The sequence below is a fragment of the Pseudophryne corroboree genome, chromosome 9 (genome assembly GCF_028390025.1).
Source record: "Pseudophryne corroboree isolate aPseCor3 chromosome 9, aPseCor3.hap2, whole genome shotgun sequence".
Classification (NCBI taxonomy): domain Eukaryota; kingdom Metazoa; phylum Chordata; class Amphibia; order Anura; family Myobatrachidae; genus Pseudophryne; species Pseudophryne corroboree.
In genome coordinates, this window is record NC_086452.1 from 296,302,178 (window position 1) to 296,322,590 (window position 20,413).

At 46.7% G+C, this 20,413-nt stretch overlaps 1 protein-coding gene across 2 annotated transcripts in view; it reads right to left on the reverse strand.

Moving 5' to 3' along the window:
* The window catches only part of DDX47 (DEAD-box helicase 47), a 268,148-nt gene that overhangs the window by 150,111 nt on the left and 97,624 nt on the right, over positions 1–20,413 (reverse strand). For both annotated transcript variants that reach the window (XM_063940384.1, XM_063940383.1), the window contains exons 6-7: positions 11,721–11,792; positions 4,518–4,634 (exon numbers count right to left, since the gene is read on the reverse strand). In XM_063940384.1, coding sequence (XP_063796454.1) covers positions 4,518–4,634; positions 11,721–11,792 — 189 coding nt within the window. The remainder of the gene's footprint in view (positions 1–4,517; positions 4,635–11,720; positions 11,793–20,413) is intronic.

A 20,413-nucleotide genomic window follows, 5' to 3' on the forward strand; every position in this document is an offset into this window, starting at 1 on the left:
CCTCTGCAGACATGTTATTGTCTGTTGGAGATGGTCCAGGAACAATTCCTGTGATTGTGCTAGGATTAACAGGTCATCGAGGTATGGAAAAATTCTTATCCCATGCTTGCGAAGATAAGCTGCCATAACCACCATGATCTTGGTAAATACTCTGGGTGCTGTGGCTCACCCAAACAGTAATGCCTGGAACTGAAAATGCTGCTGGAGGATAGCGAACCTGAGATAGCACTGATGGGGCAGTGCTAGAGGAACATGTAGGTAAGCATCCTGAATAACCAGGGATACCATATAATGCCCTGGTTCCATGGCCAAAACTATGGAGTTTAACGTCTCCATGTGAAACCGTGGGACCCAAATGTATTTGTTCAGCATTTTGAGACTGAGAATTGGCCGGAATGACCCATTTGGCTTCTGAACCAAAAACAGGTTGGAGTAAAACCCCTGTCCCCATTGTGCAGGGGGTACTGGAATAATTACTCCTGACTGAAGCAATTTCTGAACTGCTTCTTGCAAAGCCCTGGCCTTAGTCTCTACCCGAGACGGGCTGGTGCAGAAGACGAGGAGGATGCTTCTTGAAGGGAAAAACAACCTAGAGATACCACTTCTTGCACCCAGGCATCTGTTGTAGACTGCTGCCATTTCTGTGAATACTGAAGAAGTCGGCCCCCTACTATGGGGGGTCCCCCAGGAGGAGGCCCGCATCATCAGGCTCATGGCTTATTCTCAGGTTTGGAGGCTGGCGTTCTGGTAGCCCATTGCTTTTTCGCCTTACCAAGTTTATTATATTGGGGCTGCATACGATCATTTTTTCCTTTTGCTTTTCCATGTGACACAAAGGGCCGAAAAGCGGGACCCCTACGTTTTGGGTTATAAGTGGAAGGAAATTTTACTTTTTTGGAGTCTGCTTCAATTCTTTACCAAACAGAATACTTCCAGTAAAAGGTAAAGATTCCAGAACCTTCTTATATTCTCAATCCGCTTTCCATGTACGTAACCAAACTGCTCTGCGAGCAGCTATTGTAGCTGATGCCCTGGAGGCGATAGCGCCCATATCTAATGCTGCTTCTTCCAAGAATATTGCAGCCTGTTTTATATGAGCTATATAGGATTCTTGCTCCCTTGAAGGTGCTGAAAGACCGTCTTCCAGTACCTCTATCCAGGCAGCAACTGCCTTTGCCATCCAAGCTGAAGCCATGGCTGGCCTTTATGACTGCCCCAGACAGAGAAAATATGGTTTTCAGAAAACCATCCACTCTCCCCATACGTGACATCATTCGATGCCGTTGATGGCAAAGGCAATATAGATTTTCGCACTAATCGAATGACATGCGTATCTACTTTGGGAGCCATTTCCCATTTTAAACAGTCCCCAGCTGGAAAAGGATAATTGGAATCCCATTTTTTGGGAATTCTATATTTTTTACTGGGTGTAGCACAAGCCTCTTCCATGACTTCCGTTAGCTGGTCTGACCCTGGAAACTCAGTCTTACCTGCCAACTCCCTTTTTATACAATCCCCAGCTGGAAGAGCATAATTGGAAATCCATTTCTTAGTAATTGTAAACGTCTTATTAGGCGTAGGCCAAACCTCTTCCATAATCTCCGTCAGCTGATCTGATCCTGAAAACTCAGTCTTAACTGTTTTGGGACATTTAAACACAGGTGCCTTGGTTTTTAACACAGGCTCTGCTGAATCCTCTAAGGATAGAAAGACCTTCATGGCTCTAATTAACCCAGCTATATCCACTGAGCTGAGACCTTCTACTTGATCTTCGTATGCCGAAGTAGAGTATATAGAGCTTTCATCGTCCGATGAATTATCCTGTGTGACCATTGAAGTTGACGGTTTACTTACACTCGGTTTATCAGCTTGTCTCTTTGGAGACGCTGGTGAGGGGAATGATATACCGTAGGTAGGGAGCTGCATGTATGGGTTATTAGCCCATTCCTGGTATTGAAGCTGTAGGAATTATCCGTTCAGCTATACTGGACAAGGTCTGTGCGAACATCGCCCAAGGTGGATCTATCTGTACCTGACGTTGAACAGGGATCTGCCTTATAATTTACGCAAAACAATTTGCACATAAACCATCCTGTACCAGATCCTTAGAGGATAATCCAGTTTTGCAAGACAAAAATTATATGAGTGTTGGTGTTACTGTGGGTGTACCCTCGTCACCTTTGCCGCTCTTAGACATGATAAATCATCAGCACTTTAACAGTGTACTATACAATTTGTGACTAATCACTTTAACCTTCTAAAGTGATCTCAATCTGACCTTACCCAAGCACCAGCATTGAGGACCAGAAGAAGCAAATGACGAACATATATTAAAGTCAGCAATCACACTAGCAGTCAGTCACATTTTATATATTAGTCATATGAGCACATAATCAACTACAAACCCATTTTAAAGTATGTAGGAGTACATATTACTGAATTCTGTTTTATACAGATCTTAAAGTATTCAGAAGCAATGCGAAGAAAACCACAGTAATGTACCCAGACTCATATGCAATAGGTACTTAAACTTAACTATTCGTACTGACAAAAGTAGATAGAAATTTAGTGCCGTATAACCCGTACTCCGTAAAGTGGGATACAGGGAGACTCACCTAACTTCCAAGGTCGATCAATACGTTAGCGAACACTGAGTGGATCCAGACGCTACTAGTGTACACTGCAGCTCCGGGAATTTTTAGTGAACACAGACGCACTGTGCATACAGACGCCTGTACTGCGACCGGGTCTCCTCGCGGTAGCGCTTAGTGAACACAGACGCAACGGCCTATGCTGCGACCGAGACCCCTCGTGGTAGTATCTGAGACGGAAGTGAGGCCACAGTTCATGGCGGGAGACTCGCGGAAACTGGTTGAACTGAAGGGGGGGGGGGGGAGGGGCGACCAGGAGAGCGTCTGACTCCCCACCGCTGACATCAACCCTAGGGATCGCGGACTCATACTATTCCTGGTGCCTTATGATCCCTAAGTCCTAGAGCACCCGTGGTGGCGGTGCGTCAGCTACTGTTTGGTAGTCTCCTCCCAATACAGTGCGGCTGTGTCTGTATTCCTCGACTACGTGGAACAGATGCCTTTCCTTCTCCCCGTGATCCGGCCACAGCCTGGTAACGTCTGCTGGACTTACTAGTATATCAGACACAGACACCCGTCGAGACAGCACTGTACACATGGGTAAGCGTTGTTGCGACCCGTCGGAGAGTTGTTGGAGCGATTCTTTCCAATATGCGTATAAGAAGCATTTAAGAAAGATCGCTCAAAACCATAGTAAGACTATAAAATTAAAATAAGAAAGCTTAGGGCTGCCAAGAACAGCAGCCCTCTGACCATGGTCCGGATCCTGCCGCACCAAACAAAAAAATGATTAGCCTGAGCCAGTGCGCGGGGATATATGGACGGGCCCGTTGCATCCTGGGAGGACTTAAAGCTTGTGATCGTTTGGTGCCAATCCGCTGTATTAACATCATATCCCATTGTTATCCTATGGATAACCGGTGGACCCTGCCAGAGAAAAACAGCATTTTTCCACACCTATGTAATATTGATATTTATATAATTTTTCATTGGGCTTACAATTACTAAGCAATTTGAACCATTTCAAGTAGGGACCTCTCCCCTGTACTCTCATTAAGTTGTGCCTCTATGGGCACATTATGAGTTAAAAGCAGATGCAGGTATTAGGGACGCATACATGTACTTAATATGGTTCTCGCATTGTGAATTCGATGCTCATCCAGCAGATTTTCAAAAGCAGAAACCTAGTACATGATTCGTGTGTCCCTTTTTCTGAATTTTTTTTTTCTCCTGTGATTGCTTTCCTTTGAGAACAACACAAGGGACATATATATATATATATATATATATATATTTATTTATTTATTTTTTATTTATTTATTTTTTGTTAACTGCCATTCAATTTACCAACACTTATAATATCAATCACAATTATTGTTTATATCGTGTGTATGAAACCATTTTGTTCACTGTTATCTGCTGACAGAGTAAATGTGTATGGTGACATGTTTCTTTTGATGTTGTGGTTTCAAATTGGTAATATTGTAACAAGTAACTATTTAGATTGTACATGGCTGAGAAACAAGCAGCAGATTAAATGTGCAGTTTTGTGGATACAAAAGAGGAAATTTCTGGGGCACTCTTATAATAAATAAAAAACTTAACTTTTATTAAGACCTCAAAAAGACTCACAATGACATACCAACATATAACATTCAATGATAAAAAGCAAATATTACCATCAATAGTGGGCCTCTCGTTATTACAATTGTATATCTACTTTTTTTTAGCTTGTGTCTGAGATATAGTCCTGTGATAAATATAATTCTGTGATGAATATAAAAATTATATTTAGACCGCTGTAGACATGTCCTATCCAAAAGAATTGTGTGCAAACACTTAGCAGAATTGTAACCTTTTTCTATATAATTAGAAATTACAAAGTACTACAAATAAATCGAAGAAATACAGAACACAAATGAATACCTTGAACTTGGACGGGATGAAAACATAAAACTGCTGCAGTTTCTCCACAGTCTGATACTTAGAAGACACTGCACACTTCACAGGGTCTCTCAGAGCTGCACGTTGCAGTTTTTGCACCTAAGAAAAAATAAATAATTAACTCTACGGTTGCTTTTGCTACCTGCACTCTTCTTTTCTGATAATGCACCAGTTCCTTAAAAATTAATCAGAGGTCCCTATCACAGGTAAAACCATCTTCACCTTATATACCTGAGGGTTTCCTTTACCTCTTGCTACACTTTTCACATCCCAAGAAAGTTTGTCTGTCTGCAGAGGTGACCCGTTAATTAGACCGCTGGACATACTGATCAAACAGGCTTCCCTCTGTGCCAGCTAATACAGTGTGTATTATTTAAGAGATTATTTAAGAGAATGAATTTCAGGACCTGCAATAATAAGAATTTACTCACCGGTAATTCTATTTCTCGTAGTCCGTAGTGGATGCTGGGAACTCCGTAAGGACCATGGGGAATAGCGGGCTCCGAAGGAGGCTGGGCACTCTAGAAAGATTTATGACTACCTGGTGTGCACTGGCTCCTCCCACCATGACCCCCCTCCAAGCCTCAGTTAGGACACTGTGCCCGGACGAGCAAACATAATAAGGAAGGATTTAGAATCCCGGGTAAGACTCTTACCAGCCACACCAATCACACCGTACAACTCGTGATACTATATCCAGTTTGACAGTATGAAAACAACAGCCTCTCAACAGATGGCTCAACAATAACCCTTTAGTTAACAATAACTATTTACAAGTATTGCAGACAATCCGCACTTGGGATGGGCGCCCAGCATCCACTACGGACTACGAGAAATAGAATTACCGGTGAGTAAATTCTTATTTTCTCTAACGTCCTAGTGGATGCTGGGAACTCCGTAAGGACCATGGGGATTATACCAAAGCTCCCAAACGGGCGGGAGAGTGCGGATGACTCTGTAGCACCGAATGAGAGAACTCCAGGTCCTCCTCAGCCAGGGTATCAAATTTGTAGAATTTTGCAAACGTGTTTGCCCCTGACCAAGTAGCTGCTCGGCAAAGTTGTAAAGCCGAGACCCCTCGGGCAGCCGCCCAAGATGAGCCCACCTTCCTTGTGGAATGGGCATTTACAGATTTTGGCTGTGGTATGCCTGCCACAGAATGTGCAAGCTGAATTGTACTACAAATCCAGCGAGCAATAGACTGCTTAAAAGCAGGAGCACCCAGCTTGTTGGGTGCATACAGGATAAACAGCGAGTCAGAGTTTCTGACTCCAGCCGTCCTGGAAACATATATTTTCAGGGCCCTGACAACGTCTAGCAACTTGGAGTCCTCCAATTCACTAGTAGCCGCCGGCACCACAATAGGCTGGTTCAGGTGAAACGCTGACACCACCTTAGGAAGAAATTGGGGACGAGTCGTCAATTCTGCCCTATCCATATGGAAAATCAGATAAGGGCTTTTACATGATAAAGCCGCCAATTCTGACACTCGCCTGGCTGAAGCCAAGGCCAATAACATGACCACTTTCCACGTGAGATATTTTAGATCCACGGTTTTTAGTGGCTCAAACCAATGTGATTTTAAGAAACTCAACATCACGTTGAGATCCCAAGGTGCCACAGGGGGCACAAACGGGGGCTGAATATGCAGCACTCCTTTCACAATGCCTGAACTTCAGGTACTGAAGCTAATTCTTTTTGAAAGAAAATCGACAGAGCCGAGATCTGTACTTTAATGGAGCCTAGACTTAGGCCCATATTCACTCCTGCTTGCAGGAAATGTAGAAATCGACCTAGTGGAAATTCCTCTGTAGGGGCCTTTTTGGCCTCGCACCATGCAACATATTTCCGCCACATACGGTGATAATGCTTTGCCGTAACATCTTTCCTGGCTTTAATAAGCGCAGGAATGACTTCTTCCGGAATACCCTTTTCCTTCAGGATCCGGCGCTCAATCGCCATGCCGTCAACGCAGCCGCGGTAAGTCTTGGAACAGACAGGGCCCCTGCTGAAGCAGGTCCTGTCTGAGCGGCAGAGGCCATGGGTCCTCTGATATAATTTCCTGAAGTTCCGGGTACCAAGCCCTTCTTGGCCAATCCGGAACCACGAGTATCGTTCTTACTCCTCGCCATCTTATTATTCTCAGTACCTTTGGTATGAGAGGCAGAGTAGGGAACACATAAACCGACTGGTACACCCACGGTGACACTAGAGCGTCCACAGCTATCGCCTGAGGGTCCCTTGACCTGGCGCAATATCTCTTTAGCTTTTTGTTGAGGCGGGACGCCATCATGTCCACCTGTGGCCTTTCCCAACAGTTTACCAACAGCAGGAAGACTTCTGGATGAAGTCCCCACTCTCCCGGGTGTAGGTCGTGTCTGCTGAGGAAGTCTGCTTCCCAGTTGTCCACTCCCGGAATGAACACTGCTGACAGTGCTAGTACGTGATTTTCCGCCCATCGGAGAATCCTTGTGGCTTCTGCCATTGCCATCCTGCTTCTTGTGCCGCCCTGTCGGGTCACATGGGCGACTGCCGTGATGTTGTCTGACTGTATCAGTACCGGCTGGTTTTGAAGCAGGGGTCTTGCCTGACTTAGGGCATTGTAAATGGCCCTCAGTTCCAGAATTTATATGTAGGGAAGTCTCCTGACTTGACCATAGGCCCTGGAAGTTTCTTCCCTGTGTGACTGCTCCCCAGCCTTGAAGGCTGGCATCCGTGGTCACCAGGACCCAGTCCTGTATGCCGAAACTGCGGCCCTCTAGAAGATGAGCACCCTGCATCCACCACAGTAGAGACACCCTGGTCCTCGGAGACAGGGTTATCATTTGATGCATTTGAAGATGCGATCCCGACCACTTATCTAAGAGGTCTCACGGGAAGGTCCTCGCATGGAACCTGCCGAATGGAATTGCTTCGTATGAAGCCACCATTTTTCCCAGGACTCGTGTGCAACGATGCACCGATACCCTTTTTGGTTTTAGGAGGTCTCTGACTAGAGATGACAGCTCCTTGGCTTTCTCCTGCGGGAGAAACACTTTTTTCTGTTCTGTGTCCAAAATCATCCCCAGGAACAGTAAGCGAGTGGAAGGAACCAGCTGTGACTTTGGAATGTTCAGAATCCAGCCATGCTGTTGTAGCACCTCCTGAGATAGTGCTACTCCGACCAGTAACTGCTCCCTGGACCTTGCCTTTATAAGGAGGTCATCCAAGTATGGGATAAATAAAAACTCCTTTTTTTTTTTTTTTTTTGAAGGAGTATCATCATTTCTGCCATTACCTTGGTAAACACCCTCGGTGCCGTGGACAGTCCAAACGGTAGTGTCCGGAATTGGTAATGGCAATCCTGTACCACAATCTGAGGTACTCCTGGTGAGGAAGGTAAATAGGGACATGCAGGTAAGCATCCTTGATGTCCAGGGATACCATGTAATCCCCCTCGTCCAGGCTTGCAATAACCGCCCTGAGCGATTCCATCTTGAACTTTGTTATGTAAGTGTTCAAGGATTTCCATTTTAAAATGGGTCTCACCGAACCGGCTGGTTTCGGTACCACAAACAGTGTGGAATAGTAACCCCATCCTTGTTGAAGTAGGGGCACCTTGACTATCACCTGCTGGGAATACAGCTTGTGAATTGCCTCTAGCACAGCCTCCCTGCCTGAGGGAGTTGTCGGCAAGGCAGATTTGAGTAAACGGCGGGGGGGAGACGCCTCGACTTCCAGCTTGTACCCCTGAGATACTACTTGAAGGATCCAGGGATCCATCTGTGAGCGAGCCCACTGATCGCTGAAATTTTTGAGGCGGCCCCCCACCGTACCTGGCTACGCCTGTGGAGCCCCCGCGTCATGCGGTGGACTCCGAGGAAGCAGGGGAAGAATTTTGATTCTGGGGACTGGCTGCTGGTGCAGCTTTTTCCCTCTTCCCTCGTTTGACCCGCCTGCTTTTTTGAAGCCGAAAGGACTGTACCTGATAATACAGTGCGTTTCTTAGGCTGTGAGGAAACCTGAGGTAAAATATTTTCATCCCAGCTGTTGCTGTGGATACGAGGTCCCAGAGACCATCCCCAACCAATTCCTCACCCTTATAAGGCTCTATGTGCCTTTTAAAGTCAGCATCACCTGTCCAGTGTCGGGTCTCCAATACCCTCCTGACAGAATGGACATTGCAATAATTCTGGATGCCAGCCGGCAAAATATTCCTCTGTGCATCCCTCATATATAAGACGACGTCTTATGTTCGCAAAATAGTATCCCTGTTTTAAAGGGGTACAGACCACGCTGCAGCAGTCTGCAGGTCTCAGTCTAGTACCCGAGTGTGTAATTACAGACTTCAGGATAGCCTCCTGCTATTTATCAGCAGGTACCTTTAAAGTGGCCGTATCCTAAGACGGCAGTGCCACCTTGACAAACGTGTGAGCGCCTTATCCACCCTAGGGGATATCTCCCAGCGTAACTTATCCTCTGGCGGGAAAGGGTACGCCATCAGTAACTTGTTAGAAATTACCAGTTTCTTATCGGGGAAACCCACGCTTTTTCACACTTCATTCACTCATTTGATGGGGGAACAAAACACTGCCTGCTTTTTCTCCCCACACATAAAATCCTTTGTTTTTAGTGGTACTTGGGTTAATGTCAGAAATGTGTAACACATTTTATATTGCCGGGATCATGTAACGGATGTTCCTAGTGGATTGTGTATATGTCTCAACCTCGTCGACACTGGAGTCAGACTCCGTGTCGACATCTGTGTCTGCCATCTGAGGGAGCGTTGATGGCCTTTGAGACGTCTGGGCAGGCGCGGGCTGAGAAGCCGGCTGTCCCATAGCTGTTACGTCATCCAGCCTTTTATGTAAGGAGTTGACACTGTCGGTTAATACCTTCCACCTATCCATCCACTCTGGTGTCGGCCCACAGGGGCGACATCTCATTTATCGGCATCTGCTCCGCCTCCACATAAGTCTCCTCATCAAACATGTCGACACAGCCGTACCGACACACCGCACACACACAAGGAATGCTCCAATGAGGACAGGACCCACAAAAGCCCTTTGGGGGGACTGAGTGAGAGTATGCCAGCACACACCAGAGCGCTATATAATGCAGGGACTAACTGAGTTATGTCCCCTATAGCTGCTTTTATATAATTTATACTGCGCCTAAATTTAGTGCCCCCCCCTCTCTGTTTTAACCCTGTTCTGTAGTGTAGACTGCAGGGGAGAGCCAGGGAGCTTCCCTCCAACGGAGCTGTGAGGGAAAAATGGCGCCAGTGTGCTGAGGAGATAGGCTCCGCCCCTTTTTCGCGGACTTTTCTCCCGCATTTTTATGGAATCTGGCAGGGGTTAATATACATCCATATAGCCCTGGGGGTTATATGTGATGTATTTTTGCCAGCCAAGGTGTTTATATTGCTGTTTAGGGCGCCCCCCCCCAGCGCCCTGCACCCATCAGTGACCGGAGTGTGTGGTGTGCATGAGGAGCAATGGCGCACAGCTGCAGTGCTGTGCGCTACCTTGGTGAAGACTGATGTCTTCTGCCGCCATTTTTCCGGACCTCTTCTTGCTTCTGGCTCTGTAAGGGACGGCGGCGCGGCTCCGGGACCGAACACCAAGGACTGGGCCTGCGGTCGATCCCTCTGGAGCTAATGGTGTCCAGTAGCCTAAGAAGCCCAATCCGGCTGCAAGCAGGCGAGTTCGCTTCTTCTCCCTCTAGTCCCTCGCTGCAGTGAGCCTGTTGCCAGCAGGTCTCACTGAAAATAAAAAACCTAAATCTATACTTTCTTTCTAAGGGCTCAGGAGAGCCCCTAGTGTGCATCCAACCTCGGCCAGGCACAAGATCTAACTGAGGCTTGGAGGGGGGTCATGGTGGGAGGAGCCAGTGCACACCAGGTAGTCATAAATCTTTCTAGAGTGCCCAGCCTCCTTCGGAGCCCGCTATTCCCCATGGTCCTTACGGAGTTCCCAGCATCCACTAGGACGTTAGAGAAAAAGCATTGCTGGCCATTGAGAATGCTGGAGTCTAAGATGTCATTCCAAGGGTACAGCATTATAATTGCAGTTTAAACTGGATTTGGAATGGATTTTACTCCACTTCCTAATATTAAAATACCACAAGTTCTCAAGCATTATACCCCTGCATACTACTACTCAATTCAATCACTTGCACAAATTAACCTGGTAATTTGATTGTTTGTTGCTTACCATTCTTCCTTCAAACATTTTGTAGTACAGTACAGCATCTCTATTTTTAATCCATTCGACTATGTACTTTTAGGTTCAAAATACTTACGTCTCTCCATACTACTGCTCAGTTGATTCCCTACTCTGCTATCCCTCTACTGTACCCTCTCTCCCAATCCCATTTGCCCAATATCTCCACTCACTACATCTTACTTTTCTCAGTAACTTCAGTGCTCGTTTCATAGGGGGAATGCTAGCCATCAAGAATGTTGTTGAGAAGCTTAAAATAGCCTGCCAGACTGTGTAGACAGGCATGCTTTTATAAAGAAAAAGGCTTGTGTTACAAGTTACAACCATTCTGGCCATAAAAAAAATAATATAAAAAAATATATATATAATAATAATAATAATAATAATAATAATAATAATAATAATAATAATAATAATAATAATAATGCACGTTTAGTGTATCCTTTTTTTCTTACAACTTGCAAGACATGTACACTAAACAGCTCATTAAAAGACAGTGTTTTCACAGATAAGTTACACCTCCAAGTGAAGTGGGTATCACAGAATGTACAACTAAGCATTTAATGGTAAATACATTTCAAAACTACAATGTATCAATACATTTTCATGAAGGCACCCCAACAAAAAGGATAGTCTTGACAACTAAGGTGGTGATTCAATTGCTCTACCCTGCAGCTGCCTCTAGATGGTACTGAACAGAGAAATTCAATTGTTGCTCCGTTTGGGCCGAACAGCCTCGAGGGAGAGGAGGGGGACGGACTAACTGACACGACACACATTTCAGCTTGCAGCCACCTGTAGTGTGAGCTGAAATGTGCAATAAGTTGGCATTTTTGGCGCCCCAACAGAAGTTTGGTCGCTCAAAGCAGCCCTTTTGGACGGGTTTAGGCATTTTCCACAGCTAAACCTGTCACTTATGGGTGCACACAAAACAAATGAATTCCCCATTATATTTAATACAATATCACCATTTTTTGCTCACCTTTTTAGTCATTGTAGCAGAGAAAAGAAAGGTCTTCCGGTCACGAGGAATGACTTTAAGGATTTTGTCAACCTATATAAAAGAAATGGTCTGTGAGAAATTTCCTCTTTCCTTAGTTTGTATAACCTCAATCAACTGAAGGTGTACATTCAAAAGAAGGCACATTTGAAAAACACATCAGGTTCTCTTATTTTGAATTACACTCTAAATAAGGAGATTTAAGGTAGAGTTACCATGGTTAAATCTCTTTCTGCGAGGTACATTGGTTCCACAGGGAAACATCGGGGTGTAGAGATGAATCTTGATCCAGGCACCAACAGGCTAAAGCTTTAGACTGTCCCATGATATATTGGGGCCTCCTCTATAACCCCACCTCCAGGAACTGTGAAGCTCAGTTTCGTAAACCAGTCCAATGCAGGAGCAGGTAAAAGAGAAAGTAGATGTTAGTCACATAGAACCACGTTCTCAAGACAGGAGAAGGGACTAATGCAAAATACAAATACAAACCCATAGAAGCTTGGTGCGTCAGGGTGGGCGCCCTGTGGAACCAATGTACCTCGCAGAAAGATTTAAACCATGGTAAGTCTACCATAAATCTCCATTTCTGCAGCGGGGTACATTGATTTCCACAGGCAAACATTGGGGATGTCCTAAAGCAGTTCCTCATGGGAGGGGATTCGTCGAAGCGGGAATGAGTACCCGGCATCCAAAGGATGCATCCTGGGAGGTGTAAGTATTGAAGGCATAGACCACGTAGCCGACTTAGACAATTGTTCAGCGGACGCACCTCGGCGGGCCGCCCAAGAAGGTCCAACAGACTGAGTAGAATGGGCTTTAATAGCAGCAGGAGCTGGAAGTCCAGCCTGCGCATAGGCTTGTGCAATCACCATTCTAATCCATGTGACCAAGGTTTGCTTATTTGCAGGCCAGCCACGTTTGTGAAAACCACAATGTACAAAAAGATATCGGACATCCTGATAGAAGCAGTCCTCTCCCCATAAATACAAAGAGCCCTCACCACATCCAAAGACCGCTCTTTGGAGGACAAATCAGAGAAGATAAAGGCCGGAACCACAATCTCTTGGTTAAGGTGAAAAGAGGACACCACCTTAGGCAAATAACCAGGGGGAGTTCTAAGAACCACTCGGTCACTGTGAAATATCAAAGGGTGGACGACCGGTCCGACACCCTCCTAGCAGAGGCAATAGCCAGTAGAAACAAGACCTTGAGCGTGAGCCATTTAAGGGCCACTGAATCAAGAGGTTCAAATGGAGACCTTTGCAGGGCATTCAGGACAGATCCAAATGGAGCCACAGGAGGGACATAGGGAGGCTGACTCCATAAAACACCCTGAGTGAAAGTATGAACGTCAGGAATAGACGCAATTTTTTTCTGAAACCACACCGACAAGGCAGAGACATGAACCTTGAGGGAAGCCAGACAAAGACCTAAGTCTGGGCCTTGTTGCAGAATAGCCAGAAGTCTGGAAGTTCAGATTTTGCATGCATCGTAATTCTTAGCAGAACACCAGGTGAAGTAAGAATTCCAGACCCTGTAACAAATCCGTGCAGATGCCGGTTTGCGGGTCTTCAGCATAGTTTGGATAACAGCCTCAGAGAATCCTTAGGCCTTGAGGAGTGATGCTTCAAGAGCCACGCAGTCAAAGCCAGTCTGGCCAGGTCCAGGTAGACACAAGGGCCCTGAACGAGGTGGTCTGGGCGTTGAGGAAGGAGAAGAGGACACTATCTATAGACCCTGCAGGTCTGAGAACCAATGCCGTCTGGGCTACACTGGAGTGACTAGAAATAGTATTCCTCCTTGTTTGAACTTCCGTAGTACCCTGGGTAGTAGAGACACTGGAGAGAACACGTAGGGCAGCCGAAAGTTCCATGGAATTGCCAGTGCATCCACGAACGCTGCTTGATCGGAACTTTGTTATTGTGTCGAGACGCCATCAGGTTTACCTCTGGTAGGCCCCACTTGTCCACTAGGTGTTGAAAGACTTCCTGATGAAGACTCCACTCCGGCGTGCACATCCTGACGACTGAGGAAATTCGCTTCCCAGTGGAGTACTCCTGGAATGAACACTGCCGATATTGTTGGCAGATGTCATTCCGTCCAACAAAAGGATTTTTGACGCTTCCATCATTGCCATGCAGCTTAGAGTGACTCCATGATGGTTTATGTATGCCACTGTGGTGGCTTTGTATGACTGTACTTGAACAGGCCTGTTCTGTAGCAGAGGCAGGGCGAGAGACAAAGCGTTGAACACTGCCCGCAATTCTAGGATGTTTATCGGGAGTAGGGATTCCTCCTTGGTCCACCGACCCTGAAAAGAGTGTTGCTCCAACACACACCCCAACCCCTTAGACTGGCATCAGTCATCAGTAGGACCTAGTTGGGGATCCAGAAGGGACGGCCCCTGCTCAACTGCTGGATCTGTAGCCACCAGGTAAGCGACAGACGAACCTCCGCAGTCAAGGAGATCATGCGAGACCTGATCTGATAAGGTAGGCCATCTCATTTGGAAAGGATTAACCTCTGCAGAGGGTGGGAATGAAATTGAGCGTACTCTACCATGTCGAAAGCAGACACCAATAGGCCTAGTACTTGCATCGCCGAATGTCCTGTCCTGAAGCTTCAGGACCTTCTATGGAGACAGAAACAGCCGTTGACCCTGTGTCCAGCAGTCCCCCAGGTGCACCATGCTTTGAGCTGGGACTAGGGAGGACCACTTCCAGTTGATGAGCAACCTGTGGGCTTGTAGGAAAGTTTACCGTCAATTGCAGACTGAGGAGTACATTGTGGGAGTTTGCCAGAATCAGCAAGTCGTCCAGATACGGCAGGATACTGACTTCCTGGCGACGGAGATGAGCAGTCATCACAGCCATAACCTTGGTGAAGAGCCAGGGAGCCATGGCCAGTCCAAATGGCAGAACCTTGAACTGATAGTGGAGGTTGCCAATAGTAAACAGCAGATATTGCTGATGCGATATGGCAATAGGTATATGCAGGTAAGCATCTTGTATATCCAGGGATACCATCTAGTCTCCTGGTTCCTTAGCCAATTCAATTGAGCGCATTGTTCAAGTTCCGTATGGAAACAATCTCACATATTTGTTCAGTGATTTGAGGTTGAGTATGGGCCAGAAAGACCCGTTGGGTTTCTGTACTAGAAACTGGGTCGAGTAGTATCCACTGCCTCTCTGGGACAGAGGTACCGGCACCACCACTCCTGTCTCCAGGAGGGAACGCACAACCAATTGTAGAGCTTGCGCCTTTAACGGATACGAAGGGATAACCGTGGTGCAAAATTAGCGAGGGGGGACGCGTCTTGAAAGAGACTGCGTACTCGTGAGAGAACTTCTCGCACCCAAGCGCCTGAAGTGGCCTTTAACCAGACCTGGGTGAATCGCAGAAGTCGGCCTCCCACCCTGGGGTGCACAGGGGGAGGCCCGCCCCATCATGTGGCAGGCTTGTCGTGTTTAGAAGCAGCCTGATGGGCTGCCCAAGACTGTTTTGCCTTGGGCTTTGTGGTTTTGGAAGCAAGAGATTGTCTCGGGTATGCCTGACCTTAAAAACTTTCCCTTTAGGCCGAAAGGAGCGAAAAGTGGTACTTTTGCCCTCTGTGTCGAAGGAGTAGTCTTAGGGAGAAAAGCAGTCTTAGCAGCCGCTAAGTCAGCCACAATTTTATTGAGGTCTTCCCCAAATAAGATGTCTCCCTTAAAAAGTAGTACCTCCAAGGTCTTTTAGTAGTCCAGGTCCACCTTCCATGACCTCAACTACAGAATACGGCGAGCCAGGATGGACGTAGTTGCTGCCTTGGCTGCCAATACACCTGCCTCAGAGGATGCCTCCTGTATGCAATAGGCGGCGGTGGTAATATGAGAAAGAAAATGTCTGACATTGTCAGATATATCCGGGGGCAACTCATCATCTAATGTCTGAACCCACGCTTCAATACCTTTTGCAGCCGAGGAGGCTGCTATAGTGGGTCTCTGTACAGCACCTGTAAGAGAGTAAATAGACTTCAGGCATCCCTCCACATGCTTATCTGTCGGTTCCTTCAGTGAGGTGACAGTGGTGACAGGCAGAGCAGATGGCACCAAACGTGTGACATGGGAATCCACCGGAATTGAATATTCCCACTTGTTACACAACTCTGCAGTGAGAGGAGAGAGAGTAACCATCATTTTAGACAGGGAGACTTTCTTCCCTGGAGTAATCTAGGGTTCTCGTCGCATGTCCAACAAATGGTCAGAATGCGGTAATAATGTTTTAGTTACCTTCTGACGTTTAAAGTTATCAGGTTTCTTAGACACCGTAGTGGAATCCTCATCATCAAGTAGGTTAGGGACATCAACCTGTGTTGTGGATTCCTAGTCAGAAGCAACTATGTCAGTGTTTGACGGATCAGCATGCTCCCCATCGTCATCAGTAGAATCTTCAGAGAGATTAGTGGATTGTGAGGAGGAAGTAGCCCGCTTAGATGAGCCCGTGGCACGAGAATGACTCGGGCAGTCTTAGGTCTAACATAGGATTGATTCAATTGCTGCAACTGGGTAGACAAATTATCCACCCAAGGCGGATTTACCATAGGGACAATATGTGACTGTAATGGCAAAGGAAGTCCCATAGGGGGCGTAAGGCGTGTCACAAGCGTATTTAACAGATAAGAACGCCGCCCAAGGTGGCTCCTAATTGGTTATAGGAGCTGCGGACTTACTGGGAGATGTATGACACGTAGTACACAGACCCTCATACAAAACATCCCCCTTAGGCAACTCCTTGGCACATGCGCTGCATGATGCAGGAGCGTTCTCGGATTTCCCACCCTTTTTGCTAGACATTTTCAGATATGGAACAGCAGAGCATATTAGTACGATACAGCCAGACAGAGTACAATACCTGAGAATAAATCCCTTAGTATGTGAAAGCGTACACAATACACAACATCAGCAAATAAATCTGGTATTATGTGACTGAGTACACAGTAGAATATACTTTACGTTAAGTACTGTGAAGCACTATATATATGTATGTAACCCAGAGGCACCTTGGGAGTCATTCCGACCCGTTCGCACGCTGCGGTTCATTGCAGCGGTGGGAATGGGTCAGAACTGAGCATGCGCGGCGCACGCATTGCGCAGGCGCGTCGCTGCCTGGCGGCAGCAATGCAGCGTACGAAGAAAGCGTTCGAAATGGCAGTCACAAGATGAGTGACAGGAGTAAGGCGTACAGTTTTCCGGGAGCAGCGAACGCAGGCGTGTCCAGGCATTTGAAGGGCAGATGTCAGATGTCAATTCTGGGACCTTCATCGCTGGATCCATCGCACAGGGTAAGTAACTGCAGGGCTAGTCTTGTTTTACACAAAACTTTAGCATAGCAGGGCTGCACAACCGATCGCAGACCTGCTATGCTAAAATACACTCCCCCATAGGCAGTGTGAAAGTTGCTACGTGCGATCAACTTGGAATGACCCCCCCTAGTCCCTTAGGATACAGAATACAGTGATAGCTAAAGCTGGGATACACTGAAAGTGAAATCCACACAGCAGATACAGGCACACACAGTGACAACGCAGATATTTATTTTAGAGAAAATATAATATATATATATATATATATATATATATATATATATATATATATATTTTACACACACATACAACAAAGCGCGGTCTGAGACCAGATGTGCATATCAGAATACTCGTACAATATATTCTGGCACAGGTACACTTATTCTTAACTAACGCTGTCTTTATATCGACATGTAGAATACTTAAGTGTCTGTAAAATCACAGCGCGGATGTACAGGCGGATTTACAGGGGAGACCATGCCCTGCCGTCCCGTAGACAAGACACAGCTTTGCTTAGAAGATGGCACCCAGTGTCTCAGTCAGGGAGTGAGGGAGAGTGTGAGGCAGCTCCAGGGCGGGAACATCAGCAGTAGATGGCGCCCTGGGCTGTGGGAGGGGCTACAGGTCAAGCGCAGTCTCCCCTGTGCTGGTCCTCATCACCTGGTGCTATGGAGTCTTATTAAAGTGGGCATTAGTATACCCGACCTGTACTCCTATGCCCTGGTGGATATAGTGCGGTCCCTGCTCGGTGACGGTGTCCACGCCAGCGTCGCAGTCCGTCTCTCTAGACCACAGGTTCTCAAACTCGGTCCTCAGGACCCCACACAGTGCATGTTTTGCAGGTAACCCAGCAGGTGCACAGGTGTATTAATTACTCACAGACACATTTTAAAATGTGTGCAGGTGGAGTTAATTATTTCACTTGTGATTCTGTGAGGAGACCTGCAAAACATGCACTGTGTGGGGTCCTGAGGACCGAGTTTGAGAACTTATGCTCTAGACTATGATCGGAACGCGACTTAATGGCGTGTCCCACCTGGGGGACCCTACTACCTCCTCTCTTCATGGCAGCCACGCGAACCAGGAGAGCGCTGTGACCGTTTACCCAATTCCTGGGCGTCCCCGTTGCAAGTACCCAGGAACTGAGCCAGCGGGAGTAGGCGACGCCGCTGGAGAGGTGACGGAGCCGCAGCACAGAATGTCACTCTGACATAAGTGCTGCGGCCCTTGAAGTCTTCTAATAAAAAAGCTTTGCCAGTGCAGCCCCTCCTGTTAAGTGACCTGCGCTGCAGGACACCAACTCAAAACTGAGCTCACAGTGCCTGGAGGCGGGGTTATAGAGGAGGCCCCCAATGCATCCTGGGACAGTCTAAACCTTTAGCCTGTTGGTAGAGATCCATCTTTAGCCTGTTGGTAGAGATCCATCTTTAGCCTGTTGGTAGAGATCCATCTTTAGCCTGTTGGTAGAGATCCATCTTTAGCCTGTTGGTAGAGATCCATCTTTAGCCTGTTGGTAGAGATCCATCTTTAGCCTGTTGGTAGAGATCCATCTTTAGCCTGTTGGTAGAGATCCATCTTTAGCCTGTTGGTAGAGATCCATCTCTACACCCCGATGTTTCCCTGTAGAAACCAATGTACCCCGCTGCAGAAATGTTAAATAAATGTTACATCTTACGGCAAATGTAAACATTTGTAATCTATTAGAAATATATTGATATTGCCACATGCATTCACAGAAGATTTCGTCTTTCAAAAATATACAGTAAATGAAGCTCAGACACCTGGTAAGTATAGAGTAATCCCTACCTTACCTGAAAAAGGAGTGTTATGGTAGACTTACCTTTGTTAACTCTTTCGAGGTCCACAGGGATAACATTGGGGTTAAAGGATCAGCTCCTGGGCACCATACAGTTAAGCCTTTTCAGATATCCCAGGATGCCCAGCCCCTCTCCCTATAACCCCGCCTCCATGCTCAGGCAGGTCAGTTTTGGTAACAAACCCAAAGCAGGAAGCGGATGAAGAGAGTGAGAGCAAGCGAAGAAAGATGGTACACATAAGAACACACTCTGACAGACAGAAGAAGGGAACCAGTGACCAATGCCGCAAACCCAGGTGTGTCAGGGTGGGCACCCTGTGGACTTCAAAGAAAGAAAGAGTTAACAAAGGTAAGTAACAACGCTACTGAGTGAATAGTAAAATCCGGCGATCAAATGAAGCATCCTGGGAGGCGAATGTATCAAAGGCATAAAACCTAAGAAAAAGTGTGGATGAAAGAACAGCCACCTTGCACAACTGTTCAGCACCCATGACTGTCCAACAGACCGTGTAGAATGGGCAGACATAGAAGCTGGGACTGGAAGACCACTTAGAGTATGCTTGTGCAATAGGCATTCTAATCCATCTGGCCAGAATCTGTTTATTAGCGGGCCAACCACATTTGTGAATACCATAAAGGATGAAGAGGGAATCCGAACTCTGTAGTGAACAGTTCGGTTTACATAGGACACGGAACATGAACAACGTCCAGAGAACGCTCTGTATCCGAGAGATTCGGGGATATTAAGGCCGGGACCACAATTTCCTCATTCATGTGGAAACTGGAAACCACCTTATGTAGGTAACCCGGTTGAGTACGAAGAACAGCCCTGTCCAGATGAAAAAATAGGATTTTAATACCTACCGGTAAATCCTTTTCTCCTAGTCCGTAGAGGATGCTGGGGACTCCAAAAGGACCATGGGGTATAGACGGGATCCGCAGGAGACATGGGCACACTATAAGACTTTGAATGGGTGTGAACTGGCTCCTCCCTCTATGCCCCTCCTCCAGACCTCAGTTATAGGAACTGTGCCCAGGGAGACGGACATTTCGAGGAAAAGGATTTTTGTTAACCAAGGGTGAGAAACACACCAGCTCACACCACAACACACCGTACAACATGGCTTTTAAGCAATACCAGTTAACAGCATGTACATAACCGATACACAACCTCCGTGTAACAGAAACAATAACTATCAATACTACTGCAAAAACAGTCCGCACAGGGACGGGCGCCCAGCATCCTCTACGGACTAGGAGAAAAGGATTTACCGGTAGGTATTAAAATCCTATTTTCTCTTACGTCCTAGAGGATGCTGGGGACTCCAAAAGGACCATGGGGTCTAAACCAAAGCTCCAGACCGGGCGGGAGAGTGCGGACGACTCTGCAGCACCGATTGAGCAAACATGAGGTCCTCATCAGCCAGGGTATCAAACTTGTAGAACTTAGCAAAAAAGTGTTTGAACCCGACCACGTAGCTGCTCGGCAAAGTTGAAGCGCCGAGACTCCTCGGGCAG